General features: G+C 39.1%; 1 protein-coding gene across 5 annotated transcripts in view; it reads left to right on the top strand.

Moving 5' to 3' along the window:
- The window catches only part of Lmo7 (LIM domain 7), a 178,446-nt gene that overhangs the window by 52,932 nt on the left and 111,204 nt on the right, over positions 1-14,310 (top strand). For all 5 annotated transcript variants that reach the window (XM_048341230.1, XM_048341229.1, XM_048341232.1 and 2 more), the window contains exon 3: positions 10,226-10,295. In XM_048341230.1, coding sequence (XP_048197187.1) covers positions 10,226-10,295 — 70 coding nt within the window. The remainder of the gene's footprint in view (positions 1-10,225; positions 10,296-14,310) is intronic.

Raw genomic sequence — 14,310 nt, 5'->3', positions numbered from 1 at the left:
CAGTTTTTACCAAAAGCTGTGCAAGGTAAACATATAATTTGTACATTAATGGTGACAGCAGACTTTTGGACGCATACTTAGAGATGAATTAGCTGTTTTCAAAAATCATTTTAATTCACAAACGCTGGACACTAGATTCTTCAGATTATTTCACTTGATCCAGTTGCCAGTGTCTCACACCTGTAATCCTAGCCACTCAGGAGGCTGAGATCCGAGGATCACAGTTCAAAGCCAGCAAGAAAGGTCCATGAGACTCTTATCTCCAAAAGTCACCACCAAAAAGCCAGAAGTAGAGTCATTACTCAAAGGGTAGGTTACTAGTATTGAGAGAAAAAGCTAAGGGACAGTGCCCAGGCTTTGAGTTCAGGCATTAGTACACACACACACGCACACACACGCGCGTGCACATGTACACTTTCCCAATTGAAATAATGCTAGGTTGGTGTTAGTGCATTATTACATAAGCCTCAAGCCTCAATCTGTTCAGTCTCCAGTATTTATAGTTTATATTTATTTATTATAGTTTATTTATGTGTAGTTTATTTTGGGGTACCAAATTATGCATATTTTATTAAAACTATCCTTTCTCTAATTATAGCATTAATATATTGAAAAGAAACTACATTTTTTTTTGATACCCATATTGGACCTTGATCTCTTGGTCTTGAGTTCTCAATGTGTGTTATCATCTTCTTTTTTTTTTTTTTTGAAAGTGGCGCTCTACCATTTGAGCCACATATCCAGTCTGCATTTTCACTGGTTAATTGGAGATGGAGTTTCAAGGGTTTATCTGTCCAGGTTGGCTTAGAACCACAATCCTCCAATCTCAGCCCGATTTTCTAGGATTAGGTATGAACCATAGGTATCTAGACTCACTGACTTTTAACCTGACTTGATGATTGAAGTAGCATGTTTGTGCTAATGATTTTACTTTCATTCACTTGTGTTCATTGTTGGATCTGAAGAATGCTCCCATGGTGAAGTCCAGTGATTCTTTTACTATTCATCCCCAAATACCTGCTCTTCTTTGTCTTAACTAGCCTTTGTTTTCTTAATGAATAAGTGGATTAAGGAGTTTGTTAAGCTGATTTCAGCCTGTATTGTAATTTTCTGCACATTTTAGTAAGAGTATTTGTTAATCTATCCTCTGACTTTAGTGTTCATGAGAACTGTTCTACTAAGCATTTTAAATAATCTAAGAGAATTTTTTGCATGTGTGGTGCATACCTATAATCTCAGGATGTGACAGGCAGAGGCAGGAGGATTGTGAGTTTGAGGCCAGCCTAGGCTCCATATAGAGATCATGTTATAAGCACACAAGATAGCAGTATAATATATTGGCTATTCCATAAATATTCAGAGCCTCATTTTGCTCTGGGTTCTAGAAGAACCCTATTTTCATGAAACATATTTGATTGAAGCATATCCAACTAGGGCTCTCAGTAATTTCCTAATTACTCATTAAAAATGGCAGTCTTAGAAACAGTCTGATGAAAACATTCTTTACTCCACGATGAAGTAAGGGGATTTATTTGAAGATAGTCTGCCTGGATGTGTCACTTGTTAGTCAGTGTATACTTCTTTCTGGAATGGTCCCAAGTTTTTGTTTTGTCCTTATTGGCCACACACTAGAAGTTTGTGCTGGTCTTCCTTTTCTTTCCTTCCCTCCCTCCCTCCCTCCCTCCCTCCCTCCCTCCCTCCCTCCCTCCCTCCCTCCCTCCCTCCCTCTCTCCCACCCTCCCTCCCTCTCTCTCCCTCCCCCCTGCCTCTGTCTGTCTGTTGGCCTGCCTGCCTGCCTGTCTTTTTTGGTGCCTGTACAAGAGCTTAAACTCAGGGCCTTGCAGTCTTGCTCAAGGCTGGCTACTACATGAGCCACAGTTCTACTATTGGCTTCTTGCTGGTTCATCGGAGATAAGAGAGAGCATCATAGACTTTCCTGCCTGTGTTTGTTTCCAACTAGGATCCTCAGATCTCAGCCCCCTGAATAGCTAGGGTTAATAAGCATGGGCCACCAGTTCTTGGCTCCTAGTTTGTGACTTTGTGACATTAATGAGAAGTTTTTCACACTATTGCTGCATCTTTTTCTTTTGGTTACCATTTGGGAAGAGTGGAGCCAAATGTTCCCCAACTGGTGTGAGAGGTCCTATCTACTTTTTTTTCTGGTGGCTTTGTGGCTATTACACTGCCTAAAAGTTCCACAATATTTTGTTTAAGATAAACTTAGTAAAAACTTGATAAATATTACTTCCCCCCCCCCCCCCGGGACACGACTGTTTTAAAGCTTTGGACAACATAGAGAACTTGGTCACATGTTCTTCATGCTGCTAGCTCTGTGGTTTTGCCAGAGCTGGCGGCTTCCACACAGTGCCAGGGACATTGTATGCCCCTGCAGCTTCTATGCAGTGATCCAGAGAAGCCCAAAGCTTTTCCACAGCTTTTGTGTCATGGGGAAGGCCATCTTCCCAGAACAGTTTCTGGTTTTGAATTTCTGGAAATGGAGAGTTTCTCACATACTTCAACGTGCCAAGACAATCTTTTAAGAGGGTCCATTATAACTTTTTCAGAATTTAAATGAGTGAAAATTGGTGTCCTTTCCTGTGGATGAAGAAAATAAACTGATGCTTCCATGTTGCTTGGCAACTTACCTAGCGATAGGTAAAGAAAGATGCCAGCATGTAAGTTCATATAGATGACTGAAAAACTTTGAACTATTTTTCTTCATGATTATATTTTCTGGTTGGCACCTCCCCACCCCCCTTTTTACATCTTTTATTTATTTATTTATTTATTGGCAGTATTTTGGATTTTAACTCAGGGCCTTAAGCTTGCTAGGTAGGCACTCTGTCACTTGAGCCATGTTCTGGCCCTTTTTGCTTTAGTTTTTGTTTTTGAAATTTATGTGGGCCTAGACCTTGACCCTCCGATTTGCGTGTCTGGGATGACAGACACCACCATCTAGGTCTTTTAACTGGCTAAGGTGGTGCCCAGTGAAGTCTTTGTCTGGGCTTGGCCACAATCTATGAATCTCCCAGTTTTAGCTTCCTGAGTAGCTAGAACTATAGTAGGAATCAGTATGGCTAGGATGACCACATCTGGCCAGTAAGACATCATTTTTTGTATGTGCCATTCCTGGAGCTTGAAGCCCAGAGCTTGTTACTCTTGCTCATCTTATTTGCTCATGGGTGGCACTCTACCTTTTGAGCCATAGTTCCAGTTCTGTCTTTTTGCTGGAGTCTCTCAGCTTTGAACTGTGATTTCAAATCTCTGCCTCCCTAGTAGCTAAGATGAAGGTGTGAACTACTAGCACCAGCCTTGCACATAATTTTTGTTTTTAAAAAGAAGTATAATAAGGTGAAGGCCTGCTTGGCAAGTATCAACTTAAAAAGCCACGTCAATTGTGACAATCATCTTCTGCAGGTTCATACCAAGTTCTGCAGGGGTTTTTCTTTTGTTGTTGTTTTTTGCTTTGTTTTGTATTGTGACCTCAAACTTGAGCATAGAAACTTGTATGCTCCACACACTTCTATGTAAATTTAGTAGTGTTTTCTCACCCTAAATATAAATCTTGAAGAGTAGAATGAGCCAGGTTTCAGTCATATGGCCTCTGAGAAGTAAATGACAGTGAGTGTCTTCTAAAAATAAAAGGATCTGATTGATGTGCTAAATGTGTAAGATGAAACAATTTCTATCAGAGTTGGTTAGCCTGAAGTTAGTGCTGAAGTAGGTTTTATATGTAGCAGAGGCTGTCAAGCGAACATATGTTTGCTGTGAACACACTGTTGGCTATGAGATTGTAAGCCTGTGGGAATTCTGTATGGAAAAAGAGAAGAAAGTTAAGTGAGAGGAATGAATACTAAAAAAGTACAAATATACTAACAGTATTACACAGATTAAAGTGAGAGTAAATGCCTTCTATGAAAGAATCTTGATAACGTGTGTGTATGTGTATGTATGTGTATATGCGCGTGCATGCATGCACACACTAGTCTTGGGGCTTGAACTCAGGGCCTGGGCGCTGTCCCTGAACTTTGGTGTTCATGACTAGAGCCCTACCTCTTGAGCCACACTTCCACTTCTTGTTCTTTTGGTAGCTAATCAGAGGTAAGAGCCTCACAGATTTTCCTGCCTAAGCTATCTTCAAATCACACTTAGATCTCAGCTTTCTGAGTAGCTCAGGATTACAGGTGTGAGCCACCCAGTTACCTGGAGAACTTTTATATACCAGCTATCAACAGTCAGAAAATTAGATGAGAGCTCATGGAAAAAAAGTGATGCACTATGAAACTTACAAAGAGGAGTGATGAGCAAGCTTATGTGTAGGTGGATGGCAGATATTAACCTAACACCCATTGTATTAGTCAGATTCTTATGACAAATACCGAGAAAAACAACTTAAAGGGAGGAATTGTTTACTTTGCATGATGAATCAGTACTTTTTTGTGTGTATACCAGTATCAGGGCTTGAACTTAGGCCTGAGCCTAGCACTGTTGGTCTGCTTTCTTACTCATGGCTTGACTCCCACCTGACATTTTGCTGGTTACTTGATGATGGAGTCTCATGGACTGTTCTGCTTGTGCTGGCTTTAAATCACCTTCCTCCAGTGCTGAGCCTCCTGAGTAGCTAGGATTATAGGCGTAAGCTGCCAGTGCCTGGCTTGAGTCAGAGCTTGGAGTCCACGTTTGTGTGCCCTATTGCTGAGGGCTTGTGGGAGGCAGACCATTATGGTGACAGAAGATAGTGTCCAGGTAACCTAGAGAAAAAAAGGACAAGCAACAAGATAGATCTTTCCATAACAAACCCCCAGTGACCTATTTCCTACATCTCCTCCTTTTCACCTACTCCCAGAAATGCCATCAGAGGAATCTACTCATTAGATCAGGGATCTTAGAATCCAGTAACTTTCCTCAGCTAGCAATGTTGGAGGCTTGGTTCAAGTAGTAGTAGTGCTTTACCTGAGCAAGGAAGCTTAGCAATGGAAATGCCATGATTGCAAATCTTAGTATCACAAAGGAAATAAAATGTAATGAAATAAGACTAGGAGACTGTCAAAGTTTGCTAGTGTGGGAGACATCTATTTGAAAAAAAAAATGGTTGACAGAAATGTATATGTGTGATTAATGAAATAATTTATAGATGAAAAAGATTATACAGTGCATCAGTATGTTCTTCCATATGTCTCTCTTGTTCCTTTTTGCAAATCTTTGGAAATGGGAAGTGAAATGGGGTCTCTCCATTTTGTACCCTAGCTGAGGAACTTTCTGATGACAGGGGAAAAAGAGAAGTTTGGCACTCCTAAGAACCTTTTTATCCAGGCAACACTTCACATTGAGCTTTATGGAGCTTCCTGAGTGTCACACCCAAGTTATATATAATTAGGATACATTTGCTGATGAAAAGGCCTACGAATATAGCTGATTTCCTAGCATATAACCCAGCCCATTTGAAGGGAGCAGGCAATATGTTTGGGCGTGTGAGTGGAAGAAAACTCAAGGGAGAAGTAGGGATCTCAAGGGATATTTTAGTTCATCCAGGAAATGAAAACAAAATACCTGATACTGGGTAGCTCATGTATGTAGAAATATACTTGTCATAGTTCAGGAATGTCTTAAAGTCAGTGTCTGATGAGTCTTTTTTTTTTTTTTTTTTTGACCTGAGGCTTGAACTCTGGACCTGGGCACTGTCCCTGAGCTACGTTGCTCAAAGCTAGTGCTCTACCAATTGAGCCACAGCACCACGTCTGGCCTTTTCTAGTACTTTATTGGACATTAGAATCTTATGGACTTTCCTGTCAGGCCTGGCTTCCAACCATGATCCTCAGCGTTCAGCCTCCTGAGTAACTAGGATTACTGGCATAAGCCACCAGCGCCTAGCTGAGACTACTTTCTTCCTAGGCAGACATCTTGTCACTGCACATGGTGTAACTCAGGGCACTAAATGACTTTATCATCTCTCAAATGGTTTGCTTCTAATGCCATTGCTCTGGAGGTTTGGATTTGGACAGGCAAACTTAGGGGAGGTCACAGCATTGATGAGCTGAGGAAGAGAGGGGTTATGGCACTTGTTGTGGGTCGCATTGTCGGAGAGCTCAAGTTAACTAGATACTTGCTGTTTTGGTTGTAATGTTCCAATAAAAGAATAAACCTCCAGTGTCCCAAGCAAGCCCACAGCTGGGTTCACATAATGGCCTCAGGGAAGCTTCGGAGGTGTAGGGTTAGAACTCTGCTCTGTGCTAGTCTAATATTAGTTGCTGTGGTGGAGGGATCTCAAGATTATGTTATCTGCTTCTTGCCTAGAGCCAGTGAACTAGGTCAAGTTGAAGAACACTTACTGTGCCAAGTTCTTTTTGTAAAAGAAAGTGTTTCCATAGATGGCATTTGTATATGATTTGACATGAGACTTTGTTCCTACTATTTTAGGTACATTTAAATGTCATCTTTTTGTTGTTGTTATTTTTGGGTGGCCAGTCCTGGGGCTTGAACTCAGGGCCTGAGTGCCATCCCTGAGTTGTTTTTACTTTTTTTGCTCAAGGCTAGCAGCTCTCTACCACTTGAACCACAGATCTACTTCCTGCTTTTTGGTGATTGAGATGAAAGAGTCGCGGGGACTTTCCTGTTCAGACTGGCTTCAAACCATAACCCTCTGCTCTCTGCCTCTGGAGTAGTTGATTACAGGTGTGATCCACAGGGGTCCAGCTTCATTTTATTTTCAAGTTTAGATTTTCTAAAACCTTTTCTTTTCCTCTCTAGAAGAAATGCCTTAAAAGTTCTTCCTTTCATTGTATATGAAAATACTTGCTCATATTCATGATGTGATTTTATATTCATTATTAACCACAGGGCTATCTAGTGCTTAGACCCTATGGCTATTGTAACAAAAGAAACCAGCCTTTTCCTCTAATGACTCATCTTTTTTTAGAGGGTGGTTTGTGGGTTAATTCACAGCGTTGTTTTTTTCCTTGTGGTTATTTCCGTGTTTGCACACATACAGGGGGGTTCACGAGTGGCGAGAGACAAATGGAATGTGTCTATTTTGTTTCTAGGTTATAGCCCTGGCAAACCCTGTCAATGAGGGAGGTCTGCTAACTCATGGGGTGGTAGCAGGGGTTACCATTCGTCTATGGTATTTCCTTCATCTTCTATCCTGTCCCATATTTCCCCTGGCTGACTTAATTGTGAGGAAACTTTTTTATTACCCGTTCTTTAAGCTGAATGAAAAAAGAGATTCCTGCAACTGCTAGCCCTAAAACACAAACATGCTAAGTGATGTAAACAACTAAAATGAGTGACCTGCCCCAAGTCACCAGTGACTCACACAGGTGCAGCAGGAATTCACAACACTCTTCCTCTAACAGGATGACGATTGCCAGACTTCCTTAATGCAATAGACACTGCCCTAGCTCATATTAGCTTTTTTTTTTTTTTTTTTCTTCTTGCCAGTCCTGGGGCTTGAACTCAGGGTCTGGGCACTGTCCCTGAGCTTCTTTTGCTAAGCAACCACTCTATCACTAAGCCACATTCCCAGCTTCCCAAAACAGATTTTTAAAAATAAAAGTTACTATCAAAAAGTTATTGGCAAGCTAGTTGTCAACAGCTGCAACTAATTTCATGATTTAGATTCTGCCTGAATTATGTTCCTATTAGGTGGTGCTTCAGTCATTGGCAGGGATGTCACCCATAATAATACATTCACAGAAGTAGCTAGTTCATCGAGAAATAGTCTCCCCCCGCCCTTCCCCTCTCTCTTCCTTCCTCTCCTCCCCCACCCCCCTTCTTCCTCATTTTCTTTCTTTTTTGTGCTGGTACTAGGGTTTGAACGAAGGACCTTTTGCTCATGCTGATGCTCTACCACTTGAGCCACACCTCTGCTTCCCATCTTTTTGGTGGTTAATTGGAGTTAAGAATCTTGAGAACCATGATCCTCAGATCTCAACCCCCTGAATAGCTTGTATTACAGGCATGAACCACCTCTGCCCAGCAGAAATAATCATTTCTTAGCCCTCTGCTCCATTATTTTTGGACTTATTAACTAGTGATTAGAAATGTAAACATTAAAGGAGAAAGACTGTCTTTCTATATGGTTTCCGAAATACAGGTGAGAGATGAGGAGTCACAGTTACAGTGGGTGGATGTTTCAGGGCAAGGGGTTGGGCCTGAACATACAGCTTGGAGATAGTTCACTTGCCTAGCATGCATAAGGCCCTGGGCTTACCAGGGTAGGCCCGGGGCTTACCCCTATCCCCAAAGTTGAGGGGATGATTTTATGATTGATGCTAGGTTGTCTAAAACTCTTTTCTTGAACAGACTTTATTGTTTGTTTGTGGTTTTTTTTTTTTTTTTGCCAGTTCTGGGGCTTGAACTCAGGGCCAGAGCACTGTCCCTGGCTTCTTTTTGCTCAAGGCTAGCATTCTACCACTTGAGCCACAGCGCCACTTCTGGTTTTTTCTATATATGGGGTGCTGAGGAATCGAACCCAGGGCTTCATGTATGCGAGGAGAGCACTTTACCACTAGGCCATATTCCCAGCCCTTGGTGAACAGACTTTAAAAATCGAAAAAAACATCTTTTGTTTGCCAGACTAAATCTTCATAAGCCATTGTTTTGTAATTTTGAATCCTGTTGAGCAACATTCTGTGGTCTATTAAATTGAGACTTTTGTCTTTTTTAATTCTTAACAAGCTCAAGTGTATATAGAAATCTCTGGAATGTTGACGGAGTGACATTCCACAGACTTCAGTTATGTTTTTCTGTTGCACATTTTATATAGAGGAGACCAGTAAACTAGAATGTTTGCTTCCTTAAAAAAAAAATTGTCTTTATTTGCTTTCCTTTTGGAGCTTTGTTACAGAATAAAGAATTGTTTATTTTGTGGATGAATTATTGAATAGGAAAATCATGTTTCAAGATATTATTTTCTGTTAGTGATTAATTACCCAAATGAGCGTTAAGAGAAAAACATTATTAGAGTATTAAATTACTAGTGGGCCTAGCACTGTGTTAGTGAACAGCAAAGCACTGGGTCTGTAATAATCTAGATGTAGAAACAAAATTGTATTCTTAAGTATGACTGTCAAAATGGGGTTTTCTTTTCAGTGTTTTAGAGTACAGAAACATAGACTCTTTTTATTGTCTCTCATATTAAATTTGTTTACTATTGGACTTGAAGGAGTTCTGGTACATTTAATTGTTGCCTAGTCATTCTGCTATGGTAACAAAGCAGTAAGTCATGGACTTGAACTAGTCATTCATAAGAGCTAGTTACTTATTTGCATGGGGTTTCTTGCATCTTTTATTTTTTAATTTAATTTAATTATCTCATTTAATTTTTGCTGGTACTGGTGCTTCCATTCAGGGCCTGAGCACTATCCCTTAGATTTTCCCTCAAGGTTAGCCCTCTACCACCTGAGGCACAGCTCTACTTGTAGTTTTATTTTGCTAGCAAATTGTAGATAAAAGCTCCAAGGCTTGCTTGCCTAGGTAGGAAACCACAATCCTCAGATCTCAGCCTCCTAGAGTAGCTGGGATTACAAGTATGAGCCAGCAGTGCCTGGCTTCCCTGAATACTCTAAATGAGGCAAACTAATGTGATTTCAAAGCTAAAAGAACAATCTATTCGATAAAAAATAAAGATTATTAATAGGAAAATGTATTCTGAGGCCCAAGTAAACTAAACTATATTGAAGAGGCTCTTAAACTGGTTTTTGAAGCAGAACTAAATAGAAGCTTTCTTTAATAAGGATGAAGTGTGTGTGTGTGTGTGTGTGTGTGTGTGTGTGTGTGTTGAGACTTGAACTCAGGACCTATGCACTGTCCTTGAGCTTTATTGCTCAAGGCTAGTGCTCTATCACTTGAGCCACGACTCTACTTCTGGCTTTTTTGTTAATTAACTGGAGAGAAGAGTCTCATGGACATTCATGTGTGGGCTGGTTTTGAACCATGATCCATAGATATCAGTCTCCTGAGTATCTAGGATTACAGATATAAGCCACTAGTGCCCAGCAGTATGAAGCCAATTTTTAGGATAGCTTTTGGTATAGAAGTGTGTATTTATGATCCAGTAATACTACTTGACATTGTGTGCACCAAAGTTCATTGACATATTTTTGTCTTCTGCTTTGCTTGTGTCATAGAAGAACACATTGAGGGATGCAATTATTATTTCATATGAACACTGAGATCATATTGGCATGTTCATAATTGCATTTGTTCTTTCTTTGTTTACTTTCAGTTTGATTAATAAACTTAAACCTGGCATCATTAAGAAGATCAATAGACTGTCCACCCCCATAGCAGGTTTGGTAAGTAATACATTATCTTTAAAATCTGGAGGTTTTTAACTTAGCTGTGTTTTTAATTGACAAGTAATTATTGTGTATTTTCATAGGGCACAGGGTTTTGTACTTACGCCACAGGGTGACTACAGTTAATAATGTGTTATGCATTTCAAAATAGCATGAAGAGAGGATTCTGAGTGTTTGACTTCAAAAGTAGATTTGTCTTGGACATGTAAGAAGATGGACTGTGTAAAACTGTCATTGTATAGTTATTTTGTGCATTCAAGACACTGGAAAGACCTATAATAATATAAGTCACTGGAAATAATTTATAATTAAATACTATCAATGATAGTTTCCAAACTTTTAGAAAGCCTTAGAAGTCAGTACTGAGAATAGGAATTAATTTTTTCCACAAAATATTGATTGAAGTTTATAATTGGAATATAAAAGCACACTAATAAGATCTTTAGAATAGTCATAATTGTTAAAATACATTCCTGAAACTCCCGTTTGGCTATTCATGTGTTCACAACTGTTAATGGCATGAATAATTACAGGCAGCTGTACCAAAATTTCTGGGCTTGCAGGAGGGAAGAAGAGCATATCCAAATCTTGACAGGGATATGTCTGGCAAAGTCTTTATTATGATGTCTAGGAGAGAAGAACTGAAATGTTTTTGGTTGAAAATAGAGATTATACATACATACAGTGTCAAAAGCACTTGGTTCTAATATTAGTTGCTTCCTTCTCTTTGTTCAGAAATAGGCAGCTGAATTTATGTATTTTTTGGTCTTATCTGTTTAGGCAAACAGGCTGTGACATAGACGCACACAAACACATACACACACTCATTCTAATAATATAGTTGGGCTCTATTTGTTATTTAAGGGATATGAGTTAAACTTGGCTTGGGAAATCTTTCTAGGAGGAAATATTTAGTTAAATGAAATAAATAAGTTTTAGATGAAAATGGCATTTATTAGGGAACTTTCATGAAAGTAAAGGTTTGAATTACATTGGACTGTGTCTTTTCAAATGGTTTCAGTTATTCTTTGAGTGCTTTAATACTTTGTGAGTGTGTATGTGTGTGCATGCACGTATGTGTGCATGTATCTGCATACATGTGCATGTGTGTGTGTACATGCCAGCACTGGGACTTGAAGTCAGGGCCTAGAAACTATTCTGTAGCTTTTTCACTTAAGTCTGTCACTCTTCCATTTGAGCCACAGTTCCTCTTCCAACTTTCAGTGGCTAATTGTAGATGAGAGTCTCATAGACCTTTCCAGGTCTGGCTTTGAACCTTAAACCTCAAATTCCAGCCTGCTGAGCAGCTTGGATTAAAGACATGAGCCACCGGTGCCTGGCCAATATTCAATACTTTGATTGTAAATAGTCAATTCTTGGCTCAGTCACATATGTTTTAAGTAAAATTAGCCTTTGATCTCAAACACCCTGCATATTTGAAATGCTTAGATTGTAGTGGTTTGTTATTGTTGGCAACTGTAGATTTTATTCAATTTTCTGATTGTTTGATTAGATGTAAGCACAAATGTATTTTATTTTTAAGCTCAAAGACTTGCTCAAATATTTCTATTTCAAGCATCAGAGATTCTATCTACTTTGGATTTTATCTTTAGAAATGAAAATGAAATGTATGTCGGGTATATTAAATCGGATGATTTTTCTCAAAATACAAGATACTACAGAGTTTCTGACAGATATCCAATGAATGTTCTTTCTTTCAATAAATTATAGGTTGAGGATCTTAATCATTTATAGGAGTATATTAAAGGAACAAAGATGATTATGCTCTTGGACTTCAAAATTGGGGAAGGGCAACTGCATAAAGAAATTAGGAAATAACCAAGAAACTCCCACAAAATAAATTTGTTACAGAAAACTATAGTAGACTAACACCTCAACAGTAATGTGTTACAGAGAACTGTAATATATTAACACTTCAATAAATAATAATTAAAACTGCTTGAGCAATTGTAATAGGACTATAAAGATGGATGGTTGAGAATTTCTTTCTTTATAATTTTTTTTTTTTTAATGCTAGTCCTGGGGCTTAAACTCAGGGCCTATGTGGGTGATGTCCTTGAGCTTTATTTATTTTTTTCCCCTCAAGGCTAGCTCTCAAGGGCCATAGCTTCACTTCCAACTTTTATTTTTTGTTTGTTTTGGGGCTTGAACTCAGGGCCTGGGTATTGTCCCTGAAGTTTTCTTACTCAAGGCTCTTGCTCTACTACTTTGAGCCACAGGTCCACTTCTGGTTTTCTGGTGGTTAATTGGAGATAAAAGTCTCACAGACTTTCCTCCTTGGGCTGGATTTGAACTGTGATCCTCAGATCTCAGCCTCCTGAGTACCTAGAATCACAAGTTGGAGCCACTGGCTCCTGGCAAGAATTTCTTAAAAAGGAGGATATCAGGAATTTAATTTTGACACTTAATGAAGAAGGATAAACAACCCGACTCAGAATGATTATTAGTAGTCTACAGATTACTACTGATTTTTGTATATATAACACCAGCACATTACTACTGATTTTTGTATATATAACACCAGCACAGTGGCTGATAAGTATAGGAGATCAAGGAGAGAGAGAGAGTGTGTGTGTGTGTGTGTGTGTGTGTGTGTGTGTGTGTGTGTGTGTGTGTGTGTCCTAGAGCTTGAACTTGGGGTCTGGGCACTGTCTTTGAGCTTCTTTGGCTTAAGGCTTTACACTTAAACTCTAGATTTACTTCTGGCTTTTTTGGTGTTTAATTGGAGATAAGAGTTTCACAGACTTTCCTACCTGGCTGTCTTTAAACCTTGATCCTCAGCTCTCAGCCTCCTGAGTGGTGGTGTGAGCCACTGGCGCCTATGGGTGAAGGAGTTTTTTCAAATAAATGAATGAACAATATTTTTATTGTGGAAATTAATAGGTTTTTATATTGGACTTTGATGGGCTAAGTGTGGAAGGTTGAACTCTATCTTCAACCCCTTAGAGAAAGATACAAGGAAGTTCTAAACCTCAATCTTACAATGTGACCTCCAGAATAGGGTTGTTACAGGTGATGTAATTAGTTAAGATCGTATTGGGGTAGAGTGGTCCCATATGACGAATGTCCAAATAAAGCAATGGCTGTGTGAAATCATATGCACAGGAAGAATGCCATAAGAAGATAAGAATGACGTAGCTATAACTCAGGAAATTACTATGGTAATCCAAGTGCTCCCTTCCATTACTCTTTCCTAAGTCATTTATTATACTTTCCCAACTTAATTAAGTCTTAACATGCCATGTATATTTGGTTTTGAAGTCAAGACAGTAGATTTATTTTTATAGATGGACTCAGGAAAAGCAATGGGCTATTTCCTGAGCAATGATATTCTAGACCTGTTTAGATGATAGAGAATTACATTGAAAGCTTTGCTCAAAACATTTATATAATTATTTTCTCTGGCAGAGTAGTTAGTAGGTTCTCTAGCATCTTCTAGAGACAGAGATTTTCTCATTTGAGGAAGTTTTAATTTATAAAGAAATATATTTGGCTGGGAATATGGCCTAGTGACAAGAGTGCTTGCCTCGCATACATGAAACCCTGGGTTTAATTCCCCAGCACCACATATGTAGAAAACGGCCAGAAGTGGCGCTGTGACTCAAGAGGTAGAGTGCTAGCCTTGAGCAAAAACAAGCCAGAACAGTGCTCAGGCCCTGAGTCCAAGGCCCAGGACTGGCAAAAAAAAAAAAAAAAAAGAAAGAAAAGAAAAGAAATATATTCTCCTTCTTACCCTTTCCTCTTCTTTCTGTTCTTTACAAAGCTATGTTTTTTTAAAATCTAGCCCAGAAGTTTAGCATCCAAAAATTAGCTGTTTTCAAATGTAGGTTGAACACATTGAAACTCAAAACTAAAACTTTATCCAGGTGGTGAAGAGAGCTGTTGAAGCAGAATAATGTTTTTATTTCATACCTTAGTATGCCTGAAATACAATCTGTGTAGAAACATCAAGGAAGTTGTTAACCTAAGTCTTGTGGTTCTCATGGAAACC

Source organism: Perognathus longimembris, chromosome 3 (assembly GCF_023159225.1).
Source record: "Perognathus longimembris pacificus isolate PPM17 chromosome 3, ASM2315922v1, whole genome shotgun sequence".
Taxonomy (NCBI): Eukaryota; Metazoa; Chordata; class Mammalia; order Rodentia; family Heteromyidae; genus Perognathus; species Perognathus longimembris.
The sequence above is the reverse complement of the archived record's forward strand: the minus strand, read 5'-3'. Positions and strand labels throughout refer to the sequence as shown.